The sequence below is a fragment of the Ornithodoros turicata genome, chromosome 3 (genome assembly GCF_037126465.1).
Source record: "Ornithodoros turicata isolate Travis chromosome 3, ASM3712646v1, whole genome shotgun sequence".
In the NCBI taxonomy this organism is placed as follows: Eukaryota; Metazoa; Arthropoda; class Arachnida; order Ixodida; family Argasidae; genus Ornithodoros; species Ornithodoros turicata.
The window spans coordinates 19,240,660-19,260,056 of NC_088203.1; the positions used below are offsets into that span (position 1 = coordinate 19,240,660).

General features: G+C 43.6%; 1 protein-coding gene across 3 annotated transcripts in view; it reads right to left on the bottom strand.

Annotated features, from left to right (window-relative positions):
* Positions 1-19,397, bottom strand: part of LOC135389997 (uncharacterized) — a 96,179-nt gene that overhangs the window by 22,851 nt on the left and 53,931 nt on the right. The window contains exon 1 of one of the 3 annotated variants that reach the window (XM_064620026.1): positions 131-324. The exons of the other annotated variants lie outside the window; for them this stretch is intronic. Coding sequence (XP_064476096.1) covers positions 131-134 — 4 coding nt within the window. The 5' untranslated portion in view covers positions 135-324. Of the gene's footprint in view, positions 1-130; positions 325-19,397 lie in introns of those variants that run through there. 3 annotated transcript variants of the gene reach the window in all.

The following is a 19,397-nucleotide window of genomic DNA, read 5'->3' on the forward strand; positions in this document are numbered from 1 at the left end:
CTAATGTAGAAATGTGTGTCTCTCTCTCTGGCCAACACTCATGCTGCTATTTTACTTCCAGTACGTTCATAGTTTTTTTTTTTTACGCTAAAACAGAGACATGGGAAATGACACGGTAAAGACTACGCACCCATGTTCAGGCATCAGTCGAATGGTTCATTTGGGGTCAGTGTATTGATTATTGTTTCCTCGTGTTCCTTGTGCACATCGACTTTGTTCTCTTTCTTCTCAGTCTTCTTCTGCCCTGACACTTCCCATGGAGAATGGCCAGAACACCAGCTTCCACTCGCTGCTTTCTTTGTCTTTCTTCCTTTATACTTATTATAATTTTTTTAGGAATAGCCTATTTACGTTTCTTTCCTCTTTCATACTATGCGTAATGCTCCATCACGGAGCGTCCTCTGTTGCAGATTGATTGCGCTTTCGCAGGGGACCTGTTTGAGTTGCTTCCGTGCAGATGGCGCTAGGAGGATGCGGCCGTTTCAAAGGTGAAAACTACGCACCCGTGAGGGGCCAACGTCCAGTAAAGCTGTAAATTGACGGACAGCATCATAATTCCCAACCGACCGTATACATGGTTGTGTGAGAAGGATACATTCCAAGTCTGATCTGTGTGCCCTCCAAGTGTTACATACGCTTGTCTCTGGAAAGGGTAGGCTTATGTAGCCAACCAACGTCGACAGCTGTGCTGTGGCGGCAAAAAATATTACGGAATAGAGAGAGAAGAGAATACGGAGGAATAATTACAAGTCACCAAAGGTCTGGATCGATCGGAAGATGACCCTGTAAATCAACCGCATCCAAACGCGTTCCGCAGAAAACACTAAGATAGAGCCAATTTCTTGTTTATTCATTGATTAGCGGTATTTAGGTACAAATAATAATTGGAACTAGAACCTTCATGCTTATCTTACTTTTCTATTTTGGAACTTGGAATTTGCAGAAATTTCAGGACTTCAGTATCGACCTTCATTCGGCGGTGTGCTATATACACGCTGATTAACCGTAATTTTCCAAGCAGGCTCTTTACTTGTAGTAAGGGGAACAGTGATTTATCCAGAACCCCAAGCACGGAGGGGTGTTGTAAAAAATTGGGGAGGGGGGTCATTATTATAGTTACGTCATTACAGCCTAACATGTCATTACGGACATGGGTCTAAAGCTGAAATCGCAAGGGCACCCCTTTAGGGGGTACACAGGTGAAAAAGTTAGGGTGTGTCACTGAACATTTGGGGAGTGTTGGGGGTGTAGGGGGTCTGGGTAAATCACTGAAGGGGAAAATATAGCATGATTCAGCTAACTGATAGAAATATTTGCTCTTACTTTGAAGCACGGAGAAAGTTTATGAATGCCTGCGTATAGGGAATGCGATTTCCGCAGCCTGCTACAACTGCGGTGCCTATGGCCCATAGAGTCAGCTTTGTATAGGGTGTATTCACATGACGTCGAATCAACGCGTTTGGCAGCCATGGTGGTGGTCACTTTTTCGGCGCAGCTGCCGAAATTATCTAGCGTTTGCTTCAAAATGAAGCCTTGAATGGTGTTTTGAAATGCGGTCGCGTCCATCACCTTTTTTTTTATGTCCTGAAGACACTTCGTCATTAGTAAGTTTTAGTATACCATACGCTATCGCTTATGCGTACGTAAGGGGTAGCGTTGGTGGTCCTGCGCGGGTACAGAACATAAAGAGAGCTTTGCGCATTGCACCAAACCACCACGTCATCGCTTACGTACGCAAAAGCGACAGCGTACGATATACTAAAGCTCACAATTGTCGTTGTCACGTTTTCTTTGACAAAAAGTATGGTTGTCGCATCGTCAAATCGCGCAGTTTGTCATCTTTCAATGACGCTACCGCGAAAGGTGACCACCAGTGGGAGGAGCCTACGCGTATGCCACGTCGCAACGTGACGTAGGCGAATACACTTTATGACACTACCCAAGCAGCACAATGTACTGAAAGTCGAGTGCAATAGGGGTGGACGGTATGTGTCTTATCAGTGTTCTTTAGTTTCACGAGTTTGTTCAAGGCCTTCCACCTACCCGTCCACCCCTATTGCACTCGACTTTCAGTACATTTTGCTGCTTGGGTAGGGAACGACTTTTACTGACTTTGAGGGAATGACTTTATACACTTTATGACAATAGGGAACGTGGGTTTGCACGGGTTCCGCATGCATGACGCAACAATGTGTGTAAGGTATTTTATAATGTTTATTCATGCCGTCAATAAACTATAGTCGTGTTCAACTTAAAGGGGCACTAAAATGCAAAAACAAGATCACTTCAAATTACGTTTCACGCTATGTCAATGTCGTACTTGTTATCATAATTCAAAACTTTGATTCCGTTACGAAGCTACAATCAAAATTATACCGTTTCTTTCTTGCTTCGGCGCTAAGCATTGAACGACGCTTCAGCTCGTGCATCGGTGTTTTTATTCCATTCCGCACGCGCACGTGCCACGCCATGAAGCAGTCCCGATGAAAAACATAGTGCGCGTTGCGAAGCCGACTGGCGTCGCTGTCTGAAAGGGTACCTCGGAACGATCGGCGAAAAAATTGCGGCACATTGTAGTTGGTGCATAACATCCACAGTATACCGGCCATAAACTTTGTTTCTTTCTCGCGTGACGAATTATGCCTCAAATAAGCGAGCAATCGAACCGAAACAGGAATGTGGAGAGGAGTCTCAAAAACTTTCCCTTCCGAAGGCCAACGCGTTACGTCACCCTGCATGGAGCGGACAAGTAGTACACCACGCCGGTCCTAGCCGCTGCGTTGCATTCCCGGAACAAAACAATGGATGAAGATTGGGGATCAGATCACTGAGACAGATGGAAAGAAACAACGGTCATCTGCTTCCCTGAGAGCCAGAAAACAGCATAGGGATGGTATGACTAACGCACGGTGACGTTGGCCGCGCAGAGAAAGGAAGAAGAAGTACTACTTCCCTCGACGTTCGGTGGGAGCCGGACTTTTTGAAATTTCGAAAGTCGTTTTTATGATTCCACCATCGTTTTCAAGTGAGATATTTCACAACTGTGTTCAGTTCGTGTAAATGATTGTGGTAATACCGCAAGCTTGAGACCCATTTGGTTCCGAAGTCCCACTTGAAGGACATGAAGTAAACGTTGTCAGAGGAACATTCGCAAGAACTGTTGTGGGCTACTATTCAGTGAATCGGCATTGAAAAATGCAGCAGTGCGCATCGTGCCGGGCATATACGGAACATTACGATCGGATGCGTTGCAAATCCACACGCACACGATAGGTATGCGCGCGCTCCACCTGCTGTCTCATTGGATGTCGCCAATCTTTGCCTCCTGGGGATCCCATTCGTTGCCGCGAAAGACTGCTCTGTTTTCATTGCGTTTTTCTTCTAAACTGTAGCGTTGTGTGAACAAATTTTGTTTGAATTGCACTTATTGAAACACGGACTTTCATTTAAGAGCAAGTTGTTCCAGGATTTTAGTGCCCCTTTAAGAAAGAAAAGAAATCTGGTCCGTCAGGTACATACCCCTTTGGGGATAAGCAGACGCAGTTGTGCGCCAGGAGAAATATTGCAGTGCCACCATGGGCCACCAGTAGGAGCGCATTTTCTGTCGCAGCGTAGTGTCATGCGGCCAGTCTTAACAGCCAATACGGAAGAAGAGTGAGTATGATGGACTACATCACCTGTCGCAGCGTGACCTCTCTGCTTTCAGCCATCTTATCTGCGGCGCAGTAATATTTTGAGAGCTGACGGACTAGATTTCTTTTCCATCTTAAAGGGACGGTCTCATACCCTCTGCCCCTCTCTCAAAAAGCGTACCATTCGATTGCCATATGTTGAAAATGGAATGCTGCAAATTTACCCGAGAAAGCACGTCACGGTTATTAAATAACCGAATTAAATTGATAAAGATTGCAGAGCATGCCGCGATCTGTGTTGGCAACAACAAGAACGGCTACGTCGCCCTGCTGGAAAGTCAGTGATAGGGTACAGAAATTGTCTGCTTTTGCGCGCTATAGTTCAGTGTTATGAGCAGACGAGTTTCAGGGGTGACTGGGGACCGCGGCAACCCTCGTACATTTTCATTCAGTTCTCGTGCGAAAAACGCACATTCTGAGAAGTGACCCTGAAGTCGGCCCAGGACGCATACTATGTCCCCCACTCCTTCCTGCTGTCCTCTCTCCATCTGTCCACGTGTGTACGCCGCACTTGGCCACAGTTGCTTCGCGGCGCTAACACAGAATTTAAAAAGATAATAATAAGAAGTGACCCACATGGGTTGTTTAGAACATCTATGTTAATCCTCATAGACAAGTTAAAAGTCGCAAGACAACCCCAGCCCCAATCAGAAATCTGATGTCGCCGGCCATCGGCGCGCGCGGTCGCATCACAGCTCCGACCAAAAATATATTACGCGCGTTTTCATTACGCTCCTCGTTGCACACTGATAATGTTTCGAAATGAAGTGTCACTGCCGACGTACATGGAGAGGGAGTGCGTGTTTATTTATAAAACACATTAAATACTCGTGGAAAGAAAACACGTGACTTAGCCCACACGTACCCATTATGTCTGAGTGTCCTCATTTCGAGAGCAAAGGGGATGACTCAACCCAAGGTGCTTCTGCAGGATCTAATTTCCATGACAACGGTGACGTACCCGCAGGACCACGTCATGGGCGACGTTGCAGGACAGTGAACCGCAGGTTTCGTCGTCTGATATTACGGCACGTTTCGAGAAATTCCTCAAAAACGACTTGGTTATTCTGAATGAAACTTTGACGGTTCTATCTGTACAGTACTCGTGAAGCTACTTCTGGTTAAGTTTCGGAATCGCCCCGGCTGTACGAGACCGTCCCTTTAGGTTGAACACGACTATAGTTGCAAGTTAGTGGCTGTGTTGTGTACAGTGAACCCTCGTTAATATGACCCCCGATAATCTGACATACGCGCTTTACGACCATGCTGCTGGGGAACAATTTAGTGAAACCTCTGCAAATCCCCCCCGTTAATATGACAATTCCGCATTATGACCCAAATTTTCGGGAACGACCATGGTCATAATAACGAGGGTTCACTGTACTGGAGCTGTTTCGTAACCTCGACCTTTCGCTAGAAAGCGGCGTATTTCCGGAGTTGGGGCGCATTTTAGAATCTCCTCATCTGGTCTCGTGACGTTACTGTGACGTTCTAGCAAAGGTGATCACGTGTCAGCGTCCTCTGCCACACCTCCTCCTCACGTGTTCTCTGCCGGCGGAGGCAACTAATTGTGCAGCGGGAGCAACAAAAGCATGGCATGGAGGGAACGACCTCGTGTCGTCACAATGCTGTCACACTGACGTCACACTTTGCTCCGCGTGGATATCTCAAAACGTATGGTTTCGGGTGATTTTTTTTTTAATGTCGATAACAAATTACGGAAGTCCTGTCGGTGAACAATGAACTGGGTAATATAGGAATGCAGTACACGTGGAGAAAAAAAAATCTAGGAATTGATTACTGGGTTGATTAACTGAACGATTACCACAATTAGCTGTTCCTTCTGCTGTCGATCGTACGTTACCATTCAATGTCTTTCGATATCTTCTTTGTTAATCCTATCGAAAAGTTAGCGCTGTTTTCACATAATTTCTGGGTATTGTGTTGGTTGACAGCGTTCCTGCCACACACAGTACCGCCTGCTACACAGCACCGGCGTCTGCTTTTGCCCTCTGGGGGGATAAGTGGACAAGTGGGAAATTTGTGCCCCCCGAATTCTTGCTTCCCGAAAGGTGTCTTTTTTGCGTCCCTTTAGGCAGGCTTAGGCCCTGCCCCGCCGTAGACGCCGGCCCTGCTGTTGCACAATCGTGTAAAAATTGCAACGTTGCATGTAATGACATATGTCATAGCTCCCTCAAAAGCTTGGTACATTTTTTTTTCGTTCTACTCACTGACAAATTGCATCAGAAAAGTCGAAAGTTTGGTAGCCGAGAACGTAGTGATTAGAAGAAGAAGAAAAAAAAAAAAAAACACCAACAGATGAACACAACACAAGCCTCACGTTTTTTATTCCGTGTTAGCGTCACGAAGCAACTGTGGCTATAAGGGGGCGTACAGATGTAGACAGCTGTAGAGAGGACAGCAGGAAGGAGTGAGGGACAGGGGGGAAGCCTCAAGGTGCCTAGGAATATGAACGATTGAAACATGCAGTTGTCGAAAAAGCTACATAGCGGCGGGTGTTAAAGGATGCCCCTTGGTAAGTCGTCGGAAAGCAGATGTCAGCGTGGCGTAGTGGTTAGTGCGCTCGTCCGGCAATCGAGAGGTGAGTGGTTCGATTCCCACCGCCTTCTGGATTGTTCGACGACTGCCATATTTCATTTTCTCATATCTCCGAGACAACATGTAAGAAGTGCAGTCACAGAGGTCTGTATGCGGCAGCGGAGACTGGAATTCGCACTTTGAGTGGAGGAAGAGGTAGCCGATTTACACGTTCTTCTGATACGAATATTTTACATGCTTGCTTTGAAAGCATGTGCGTATACGTCGTCTTGGACGAGTGTTTTTTTTTACAACATAATCAGTGTACAACGAACAGTTCGAAGCATGCGGGCGCACTACGTTTTGTCTCGGAAGCGTGACGCGCCCGCCTAAGCAAATCGCGTACGTCTTCGGATTTGTGAACGTCGTTGGCCTGAATGAGTTAATTTGCCCCGAAGTACACACTTCACAAGCGCAGACGAAAGATCGATCGTTTCCGACTTCACCTTGTGACGTAGAGGAGAAAGGGTACCTGGTACGCGTACCTATAACGCCACTGCAATATCGTAACAGAGGAAAAAGAAATAAAAAAACAGAAAAAAACTTCGCACATGCAATCTCCCTCAGTAAAAAGAAAAAGCGTTAAAGCTATCCTGCACCTTGTTTGCCATTTCATTTTGCCTTTATTTTCCCCCTTTTTTCCTGAGAATAGCAAGCCGCCATACCGGAGGCTAACCTTTCCCTCTTATTTTTTTATATATAATAAACATATCCCCCCCCATTTCATTTCGTTTCGTTTTATTGGCTTGCCAATAAACGGCTCAAGAGACTAAACAATGGTGCAAGAACAATCAATGAAACAGACATAAACAACAGCAGAAAGCATACACTTAGTAAGTGCTGGTTACGAACCTTTTGAAGTTTATAACGTTCGAAATATAAACAGTTCAATATCACAAACATTATGTATAGCCTAAAGATTCCCTTTCGAGAGGAGCCTCCCTTGGATTTGCGGTACCTATGGGCATCGCAACGGCTTACACGTGCCGAGAGAGGGTCGATACTTCTGTCTCGTAGGGATGATTGCGATGCCCAGTTCGGGACAGTGCAAATACCGCATGATCGAATGTCCATGTCATATAGGCTCTTGAACTAAGGCACAGCTTATCTCGCAGTGCTTACTAAAAGAAGGCACCCATAAACAGGGCAGCTGGATTCCTCATGTGCGTGAGAGAGGGTGCAGTATGCGAGCCTATGCGATGTTTTGTGACACATTTGCAAAACGTAGAATGTGGTTGTGCTGCTACTTTAGTTTCGAAAAGGTTGCGGTATCTGGCGTAGCTCGCCTCGGTGCCGATACAGCACGTACTGCCCCAAAGCTTTTCCAGGTTCCTGAATTACTAAACAATACAAGGTGTCTGATGTGCTGCAATAAATAATGACGTACTATGAGGAGCCAGCCATTAAGCTGATTTCGCGGAACCCATTAATAAAAATGACATTGGAAACACTAATGGTACCGACTGGGAGGTGGTGGGTTTGAAAGTTTTCCCTGGGTTTTCCGAAGACTTTCCAGACGAATGTCGCCACAGTTCCCCGTGAAGTCGGCCCAGGGCGTATACTAAACCCCCCTGTCCCCCATTCCTTCCCGCTGTCCTCTCTCCATCTGTCGACATCTGTACGCCGCTCATAACCACAGTTGCTTCGCGGCGCTAACACGGAATAAAACAAAAACAAAAAAGACTGACCCTCACTATGAACAACGCAGAATGCGTCACGTCGGCACGTGCAATCAAAGTTGGGAAAATTGCTTTTATTTTGCAATGCATTGTCATTATCCATTACTATTTCATGCATAGTGATACATTAGTAATGCCATTACTTTCATAAAGTAGTCGCATTACGTTGGCATTACATTACCCCGAAAGTGTCTAACACAGTCCTATGTGGTAAAGAGACGTGATTAGACTTTTACTTGGGTACACATCACCGGTGATAGCGTATGTAGCCTATAATATAAAGGAGCAACCATCAGGAAGATTATTTGCAGCAGGAGAAATTCCTGCTCAGAATCCTCTTGCGCTCTGTCCTTGTCCTTGGTGACATGATAAGTGACTTAAAAAAAAAATGCCAACTGGAGTTTCTTTGCCTGTTAACTGCTAACTGTTGGCTTTAGATCATGCCCGAGTTCTCAACCCAAGCAATGAGTAATATCACCACACATTACCCGACCTAAAAGTAATGGCATTACATAACTCAAATACAAAATGTAACGCATTATCATTACTAATTACCGAGACGTAGTGCCTTACCTGTATATGCTCTTTACTCCAACCCTATGTGCAACGCTGTCGGCCACCGATTGCTGTCGCCATTAATGCAGCCGTAATACATAATTTCGACAAGATGGGCAGTAATAGTAATAATAATAATGGTGAACTTTCCGCGGATCATTTCGCAGTACCAGTCTCTCAAACAACACGAGTTACAAGGTGAGGCAGCTTGACATGGCACCGGCTTTTCATCTCATGGCATCTGGAAATGGGTTTGGAATAGATCGACGTCCCGCACGTAACTGTATAAAACACACCGGTGTCAGAAAAAGAAGGAGCGAAACAATTTTTCGACTCAGGCGACTTCTGTGAGTGACGGCCAAACTCTTAAGACATTGTGGTTCTTGTTTCCCTTTCGACTCTATTTCTTGTGTTTTCACGCTACGCAATAAGTTTTATCGCGAAGCTTTAAGATTAACCCGCGACACACCAGCATCTGTTCCGGACGTAATTCCCGAAACGCTTGCTTTGCGCTCGCCCTGTGTCAACAGCGTTTCGAGTGTTCGTAAGCCTTATAAAATTTGCATGCCTTCTTGCATTTTACTTTTTTTACATTTAAGTCGACGGCCTGCAGCAATAACTTTCGTTTTTCCCCTTTTAAAAGAAAGACAGAAAATAAGAAAGGTTATATAGCGAGCCAATTTTCAAAACAGATCACGCTGACTGTTCAACGAGAATTTGTGCGTGCGCGTGTGTGTGTGTGTGTGTGTGTTTGTGCACCACAATCGAGTATTTTGCACGGCATAAAATTCGTTTCGTCTTGCGAAACCACGTCACGGTCTCTTCAAAACTCAGGAATATCCTCGGGGAAGAGGAAAGAGAGGGAGTCTTACATCATTTAAATTTCGAACTTTCTTTTGTTTCTGTTTAAATAGGAACAGAGGCATCACAACCACAAAATACCTCCGTTTCAAAACAACAGAGAAATCGAGGAAAGAAAGAAAGGAAGAAAGATGGCGGCTTTTAGGCAGCAGAAACAAACGAAATGCCAAGAAGACGACAACATAAAAAGAGCGCTTTCCTGACAAGGCCGAGCTAGTTCGAATTTCAAATGGGACGACGTTGTGAAGTGGTTCCAACGCGGCCATGTGAGCTATTCCTCTTCCATTTTGTTTTCGCGACGTCTCCCGCACTTCGATCTTCTTCTTCTTCTTATTGGATCTTTCTAAACCGTACCGTACTTTTTTTTCTCGCGATTTTGCTCAAACACAAAGCAAGTAGAAGATGATATCTTCAATCTTTTGTGTTGTCAAGGTGACCTCCCTGAATGAGCCCCACAACAAAAACGGCTTCGCACCTTTCTTGAGGGGGATCCATTTTTAGCATCGTTGATGTACTTTGAAGAAGATATAAGGCCAGATTGTGAAACGTGCGACATCCGTACCATTCGGCATATCTAGGCTGGTTGGAGAGCCCGAACATGTTTTCGCGCTTTGAGTCATAAATCATTCGGAGGCACTCCGTTCCGTTGAGTGTTTCTGGGAGGTGCGAAAAGCGTGTGTCCGTTGAGCAAGGCTGTGAGTGAAGCAGACGCAACACTGAGCTTGTTGTATAGACCGTTTGGAGTGAAGGACATTCTTGTATCTTGCAGATGAAAGTATAAGATATAACTTGTGCACGTGCGCCGACAACGTTTTCTGCGGACAGAAGGTAATATAGAGAGTTATAGGCTTGCGTTCGAACCTATCAACCGGAACAAATCGGTGGGTAAGATTGAGTCACACACGACGGCGTTTGGCTCTGATTGGCACGATAACCTTACCAACGGTGTGCTAAAACTGCCTAATAGGATAACAGCAACACATTTATTTTTGCTCAGGGTGGCGATTAACAAAAGTTAGGTCTGGGAAATAGTCCGCCGGGGAACAAAGACAAAGATAATTATTGCAGGGAACAAAGACAAACGGGAGTTAGCATTATGTGTAGGAAACATCAGGACATTGTACCAGGGGGTAACGGTAACATACATAACAAACTAAAAAGTTAAACCAGAGCTAATAGCGTTGAAAAACTTGCGATATCGAGGATATACAGGGTACGTGCATCACGAAAAATTCGCCAAGGTAAAAAAAAGAAAAAGACATGGTTCATTACATACCAAAAAGGCGAGCTGCATAATGGTACCAGTAGTGTGAGGATACTCAAACTATGTTTTGTTTTGTGATTAATAAATTAATCAAGTGAAATTAATTAGTCAGTTTTTTAATGATAAAGATTAAAGCCAAAATGTCAATGAGAAAGTTGTAGCGGGCGATACGACGACACGAAACCCGTTGATTGCAACTTTGTACACTTAACGGATCCCTTTCTTAACGGCTCCAAAGACTAACTTATGCCTTAACTCAACTTAAGACTAAATATCAATGAGAACTGTGAATAGTCTTCGTTCGATAACAGGACGTTCGAAAGCGCTGTGATCCGGCGCTCCTCGAGCGTCTGCGACAGGTGCCGCGTCGGTGTTTTGCAAACCAGAAAGTTAGTCTTTGGAGCCAGAGAAAAAAGGATCCGTTAGAGGTACAAAGTTGTAGTCAACGGGTTTCGAGTCGTTGTATCGCCCGCTACAACTTTCTCATTGACATTTTGGCTGCAATCCTTATAATTAATAAACAGACTCACTAATTTGCCTCAATTGATTAATTAATTACAAAACAAAAAATATTATGAGTATTGTCACGTCACTGGCAACACTATGCAGTCCGTCTGTTTGATCTGTGATGAACCATTTTTTTTAAACTTTGGCTCATTGCGTCACATCACAATGTGTGAAACACTCATCGTGTCTACATCATGGTTCTCACAAAGGCTGTTTATCCACGTTAAAGGTACCGTAGAGCAGCTGAGGTGCCATCTCAAAAGATTTATGTATTCGACAGACTGAGACGTCACTACTCTTACGTCCCAATTTTCGTCTGAACTGCACCCCTAGCTTTTTAGAAAATTAAAATTAATATAGGTCACCGGTTCGCTGGTCTTACTTTATTTTGAATCAGTATGTGATACGATATATTTAGCAAAGTTATGAACAAAGAAAATCGACCCGGTGGCAAGAGGGAAGAGTTTGAGTTTGGGAGTTGTAGATATTTTGAACGAAAAACTGTTCTGGTAGAACAATATTCTTAAAAAAAATATTGTGTTGCAGCTAATTATATAAATGTGCATAACAGGCAGTTTTAGAATATGCTACCTATGCGCTTGGGGGCCCAATACAGTAAATAAGGAGTCGTCACTGTGCATTGCGCATAATACTGTTTGAGTTCTGGGCATGAGCAGTGACGACCCCTTATTTCTTTGGTGCCTCAAAGCGCATGGGTATCCCGTTCTAGATCAGCTTAATGTTAATGTCGGGAACGACTTCAACATTGTCTTGGCTGCAACATGTGGCGTGTTTTTATGCTGCATGTTCGCTAACTGGAGAAATTTAAATTACTCACTATCGCTTGATACATTGGACAAAGATACGCGTGAGTGCCGAGAGTAAGTATATCAGAAAAATGTTTACATTACATTTATTTGGTAGCGGTATCCTGCTACGTTTTCGAATTTGTAGCGACACTAGTAATCCCTACTTTTGAGTGAAGAAGTCCGTTACTTAGTTTGCGTAGTGGGTGGAAAACTGACATATCCTTTGCCTCCGCAGAACCTTCTTCATTTGTACTTGCAAACGAATAAGCGATGTGTTTCGTGATTGGTGTATTACTCTGACGTCATGGCTCAGTGGCATCAACGCCTTTCCTCCTAGGCACTATTCTTCTTGAACGCTCGCAGGCAACACATACCCGATATCTACGTGCACGTCGCTGAATAATGTTATGTGTAATTTTATTTTGAGAAGCAATCTTATCCCTGAAGCGTGCTTCCTTTGCGAACTCGCCATACAGATCTACCCTTTACCAGCGGAGTATCTTGACACAGCCACGCCTCCTGAGTACGAACTTTTCCTGTCTGCAGTTTGATGTACTCTGAGAATCTTTTAAGTACCCCCAACTTCTGCTCCCATATTCTGCCAAGATAAATGACGCCATCAAGACATCCATCCAGATTCTGGAAAAATAAGCCTGTCCGGCACAAATATTCCACATCCCGCCTCACAAAACATTCTCTGTCCTAAATTTATTCCAGCCAGACAACGCACTAGAGAATGATGGATTTTCTCTCAGTACGGAACACGTACGTCACCCTTCACTAACTTTGAAGTGCCCTTCAAGTTCGGACTTTTTAAAAAGCGTCTTGAGATCGGTTTTTAATGGGGCGGTGTCTCCTATACGTTCCTGGAAATCAGCATAATAACCACATGCACCAGTTTGATAATGTTTGTGGACATTTCACGTTTAAACGTCTTAAACTTCGAGAAACTTCTTCCGAATTATATTGGGGTTCGAGCTTGGCATACGCATATGTTCTCAAGTGCAGGGTGTACCTCTGCAAGAGGATTCCAAAAAGAAAAAGTGATACAGTTACAAACTCGAAATCTTTATACCACGCATATCTATAGGCCCTAGTTTGTCCTTCCCAATAAACGTGCCCCGTTTAAGAACCCCATCCTAATTATGCACGCTGCGCTGATTTAATTGGTGTCCTTCAACAATAATGACGGGCAACCATGGTCTTCCTTGTCACACTCCGTAACCACATGCGCAGTACCGTATTTACTGTTGTGGTTTGCGCAGATGATGTGCTAGCAATTTGTGCTTCCGTTTAGCAACGTATTTGTAGATTCTATAGGGATGTGAAGTGATGTGATGTGTAAAGCCTAGTTGTAGTGCGTGTAGCAGGTATTTTGCATTTCATGTTGTATCCTGCTCCCTCTTGTTTATAATCTTTTGTCGTGTGCTCAATCGTCGTTATGTAATGCCTTGGGCCATTGACGCAATAGCAATAATATAAAGCGTCAAACGGGGCCTGCTGGTACGACATGGCGAAATCAAAAAGGCTAAAAACAGACGAAAGACACGGACACACATACAGCGCCATCTGTGTGTCCGTGTTTTCGGCTGTTTTTAGAGCTTTAAATTTTGCAATAAAATAAACGAATACACAGAGAGCGACGCTTTCTTTGTTAAAAGTGAAAGTTTAGATACGAGCAACACAATAGTGAGTTACATCAACGTTATCCCTTACGTACGCAATATAATCTTTGTATAATAGTGAGTTTTAGGAGAACGAAGACGTTTCACGACAACGTTCCCGGAAACATGGTATACCAACCTTCTGATTCCTTTGAAGTGACTGACATTACGTTGCTGATATCTGATTGACTGACAGCGATACGGAGTCGGAGGGAGCGTACGATTTCCTAAAACACCCTATTAGGGAGCGTACAATTCGCTAAAGCTCCCTATTAGGAAGTTTGAGGAAACAGTGAGCGCCCTCCGATTCCCTTTCCGTATCGCTATCAGGCAATCAGCTGTCACCGTAGCAATAGCTGATTGGCTGATAGTGATACGGAAAAGGAATCGGAAGGTGCTCACGGTTTCCTAAAACACGATTCCCTAAAACTCCATAATAGGGAGTTTTAGGGAATCGTACGCTCCCTCCGACTAATATCTAGTCAAACGCTAAACGTATTCATGAAGAAATCATTCCAGAGAATAGTGAATCGTCTTACCCAAACTGTTCGCCAACAGTTTCGCCACCACCCAATCAGATGATTACGTGCTGAGTCACGTCCCCTTCTCATTGGTCATCCGCGAAACCGTTTGCAGACCCTTTGACGAAAAACGATTCACTAAAACTCGCTAATTTTCATCTTTATCCGTTTTTCTTCGACAACACTGTACCTATTGCATGACAACCTAAGAGCTACAATCACAGACGTATACCTCCGCCAGTGGAGCATGTAGTCCGCACATAGAAGGCAGAGCGCAGGAAAAGATGGCGGATGGCGGGCAGACGGGGGACCAATTTCACATGTTTTGTTAACGCGAATATTTTACGTGTTTTTGTTTAAAAACATGCAAATCTGCTCCAACCATGTCGCCTCCGACGAATACATTCGCAAGATGATCAATGTACCAGCAACAGTTTGAAGTATGCGGCCGCACCCCAAGCTGCAGAACATCTGGGCCCAATATTGGGAATACCGGTCCAATATTGGTCCAAAATTGGACCAAGATGTTGTGGATGCTTGGGACTATGTTTTGGCTCGGGGGTGTCACGCATTCGCCTAAGCCAATCCCAGCAGTCTTTACGCTTGTAGTTGAACTGTAGGAGTTAAAGGTACCATAAAACAGCAGACGGACAGGTTATTTTATTTTCATAGTTTAAGAGCTTGTTGCTTGTAAACCCATCACAAGTTATACGTGTGACAGGGAACGCTAAACAACAACAACAATAACAACTTTATTGCGAGGCAGGAAACGCTAAATACTTTTAATTTGCAAGTAAAAAATTGCGGGAAGGAGGTTCGGGGCGACCTGATTTACTGAAAACGGCAAGCGTACGCCATTTTTGTGACAATTACGAACAGCATAAGTGTCACAAGAAAGGCGTACGCCTCCCGTTTTCAACAAATTAGGGCAGATAACAATATCATTCGAGGTTATGGTTGGCTAGGAGCGTGCTATGCGGTGAAGTTTATTTTGAAGAGTGCGGGAAATAATCCCCAATTTTGTCAAGGAGCAGTGATCTATGTTCCCGACTGGTTTGCTCCTGTTGGCTACGTAGCCGGCACGTAGCCGACTTGTTTCGTTTGAAACACAGTGTTATACGCATGAAAATTGTAGTTTTGTCACAGTACTTGACGACCAATGCGTTGTCGGTGGTAACTTCGACACAGTATTCCCCGTGTTTTTCAATTTTAATTGTCTAAAAAGCCTACGGGAGCAATTGCGAGGTAAGCGTACTGATGACCCAGGCTATCTTCTAAATACATTTTTGAGTGTGCGGCTCTACTGCTTTGCAGTAACTTGCCGGGGACGTTGTCAATTTTCGAGAAAACCCTTGTCTTTCCGACTGCTATAGAAACGTTACATCTCACGAACCACGCACTTGTACAGCAGGGTAAGAAAAGACACAAAAACAAATAACGCAGCAAATCCCCTCTCTTTCTTTTCTTTTGTGGCAAAATTTGATCTCCGACAAGTACACAATCCTGGGACTGCGTCCGTTTATTTCGAAACCACATGCAACGACCGAAAACTCCACACCCCCTTATCCTCATCACCCTTCCTCACACTGACAGAAAAAAAAAAAGAAAGTATCGCACTACAATCTCCTTACCCAACACCACTCTCACCCCAACAACACTCAACTTTTCTTGACAGCTCTGACACGTAATCCAGGGTTTTCCCTCGTATAATTTCGGCAAATGCCTCACTCCTTTCCCCTGCCCTCTTCGTCTTTCTCATTTCTTTCTGTGTTTATTTTTTAAGAACGAGATCTATGGGATCGCCTACGAGCACAGCTCAAAATCCTCGATATCACGAACTCAGGAAAACGCGAAAAAAAAAAAAAACGCAGAAAAGAGACAGATGAAAAACAGAAGGAACGACGGCTCAAGAAAGGGAGAAAGGTCGAAATTATAAAAACAAAAAGGACAAAAAACCGGAACATAAAACGAAAGACTCGGGGAAGTTCTAAGGGGAAAAAAATAAGGAATCGTTTACATAAATATGAAGGAATCGCTGCACACAAGTAAAAGGGACATGTACTGCAATCGATCAAAATTGAACTTTTCTCGCGTCCTCCAGATGTCTTGCGATCGTAAGCGAAATTTCGTATTTTATTTATTTTCTTTTTCTTAAAGCCTCCGTGAGGATATCCACTTTGTTCTTGCGCAGTATTATCGTGGCGAAAATTTCCGATCGCTTTTAGTGCTGAACCAATAAATGCTTATGCACGCTTACTTTGTAGCATTTTACCAGTCCCTTTCAGTTTCGTTGCACTTTCTTTCTTTCTTTCATTCAGAGTTTTGGGTTTGTCTGGAATAGTTCGTGCGTTTCAGTCTCCACAACGCGAAAACCAGACTGTTCTTAACTGTTGGTAGAAAGAGAAGAAAAGGGAAAATCGCATTTCCTTCCTTATGCAATCTGTTCTGATCCTTTCTCCGTTCGTCTTTACGCATTCGCCAGCTATTTTCAGGTTGTTATACATACCCGGGTTGGTCTTGTGCAGAGCTGAGGGCTTAAAAGCAGTGATGGGCAGCACTTGAAGTACTCGGTACTTAAGTAGTACTTAAAAGTACTTAAAGTACTTTTTGGGGTAGTTTTAGTTGTCTTCAACTAATCTTGCTGAAGAATACTTTCCATTTTACTTGAAGTAGATTTTGCTGTACTTTCTGTTGAAGTACTTCAAGTATCTTTCTGTGAGCCTTGCTAGCTCGCTGGACGACAGCGAACACCACATCCGTTACGTCAACGCTGTGTTCATTGTGGTGTTCACAGCACTGCTCCTCGCGCTATTTTAGCCAGTTCAGAATCCTATCAGAGCCGATAAATTGGCACGTCTCAACATGCTCTTCCGCATTGTCAGCTCATGAATACACTGTCCACGTGTGGGGTGTATGAAAGGTTGCATTTCATGTATGTACATATTAGTCCCGTAAGTAGCTCAAAGGCGTGGCATGAAAACAGCATGTTGTATTTGAAGGTGCTTAATAAGTACTTCAAGTACATTTCTCGCTGGTTTATACCTTACTTGCAGTATTTAGCACCAGCAGGACTTTTTTACTGTATTTAGAGTACATATTTTTCCAAGTACTTAATACTTTGCTTGAAGCACTTTTCCTGGTACTTTGCCCATCACTGCTTAAAGGTCAGCTATGCCGATATCCCAAATAGTCGAAACGGTTGTGATATTCTGAAAGCCCACATCCAGCTCTCCCCAAAATACACCATCATTCTCTCAGTTCGGTACAGTACCATGTCAAAAAAATAGGTAATTCATTCCGAAACACACATGGGCGCAGCCATTTTTATGACGTAGATGCACCCGAACGGGCATTGTGACGTGTACGCGCCTTCGTACTTGTCAGTGGATTTCAGCTACGGCTTCTCGCGGCTTCACGTATCTGTGCTTGAAGATGGCGGACAGCCGGGTTCCACCGTTCCGCGATAAGTAAACAGTGCAGCAGCTGCGAACTCATTCGCGAACCAACCACTGTGCGATGTTGTGACTGGAATTCGTCGTTTGTGTTTTGTGAGCACGTACAATTTGTATCAAGTCGCGTCTGCGTTAGCCCCTTTACAGCACTTGCCCATTGTAGAGACTGACGTTTCGACAGCCATGTTAGCAAGAAAATGCCAACAGCGTTTTATTACTGCAGGAAAATTGTGCTATGTATTTGAGAAACCGCATACTGCTATGGGACAAGTTTTACGTACGATTTATCAATGTGCAACAGCGTCGACGATGGTATGTAACGACGAAAGACATAAAACGAAATACAAATCACATTTTAAACTTTTTGTGGGATTCTGTGCATTTTCCAGAAGCTTTCTTTGAATCACACACTCCCATGTCACGCTGCGTTGTGTGGTACGCTACAAACTACTGCATTTTATGTCTAACATCTGGATATTGTTTGTAATGAACACCGTCGCACAAAAACATGCACACGAAAGCTCCAGTAGCCATGTGGTTGCACACTATGCAGACGCAAAAGAAGTACCAGAGCACATATTGCCACTTAGAAATGTGGTGTCTGAAGAGTTAGGGCATAGCATAGATCCTAGAAATCAGGTGCACCTTATCCTTCTGTAGAGTGCTCTTTCAATTCACAACTCAGCCCATGGGGTGTAAAAGTGTTAAAGGCAATTATGTGACTTGTCGTCCTGGGTGACATCACTGGCCAGCCTCGGGATTAATTCCGTGCTCAGGACTTATTGTACAAATCACTGTGGATGTAGGACGTGATAAGCAATATGTAAGTTGCAACCTTGTCTGCAGCATTCTCGATTGCCTCTTACCTTTACAGTTTGAGACACGTTACCAAACCATTTGCAAAGGACACTCTTACAGGGGTCGTGTGACTTGAGTTTTTAGTTTATAAAATTTATAAAAATATAAGTATACATTATGTAATATGAAATTTATATAAAATCCAAAATAACATTTATAAAAAGAATTTATAAAAAATAAATAAAAAGGCTTCATGGAAGCAATTCGTTAGCATACCCATTGCACATGAAGCACAATTATACATGCTTGGACATCATCTAATTAATCTTCTGAACCATATGTGTGGCTGCATACGAAATTTTTTATGCGCATCCTCTACCTTCCCATTCCTACATGTGCACACGAATAACAGTGCATATATGTGAAGTGGCAAAAAGCAACGCTAGACTCTACCATCATTGTGCCCCTTTAACTTTTCTACATTTATGTCTAGTGAACAGGGAATATCTCACTAGAAAAGAAGACATTTGTGCATTGTTTAGCAAGCAAATAAATATATTTATTTACATTTTCCATAAATCAACAATGTTGTGACCTGGTGAAAATATTAATGTCAACAAGTAAAGTACTTACAAATTATTCCTATGTGCTCAAATGCAGATATGACAATTCTGTTTTTGTACCTCAGCACAGTACAGTTTCAAAATTAACAAACTGCACAGCATCAGCAATCTTAAAGTATCTGAATCACATAAAGCTCCAATAATAGACTGTGCAAATAAAGCTAAAATAAAACAAAGTACTTCAAGAAAAATCTGAATAATCGGTTGCCGTTGTGATATGTACTACTATGCACAGTTCATGAATGGAACATATTACCTCATTGCATTGCCTCCATGTGAGCACTAGAACAGGCAGCTTTTTAGGTCGCTCTTTCCGTGTTTTTCTATTGTCTTTTTTTTTTGTTTTCTGTTTTTGCAATAGCAAGCATGGCCAT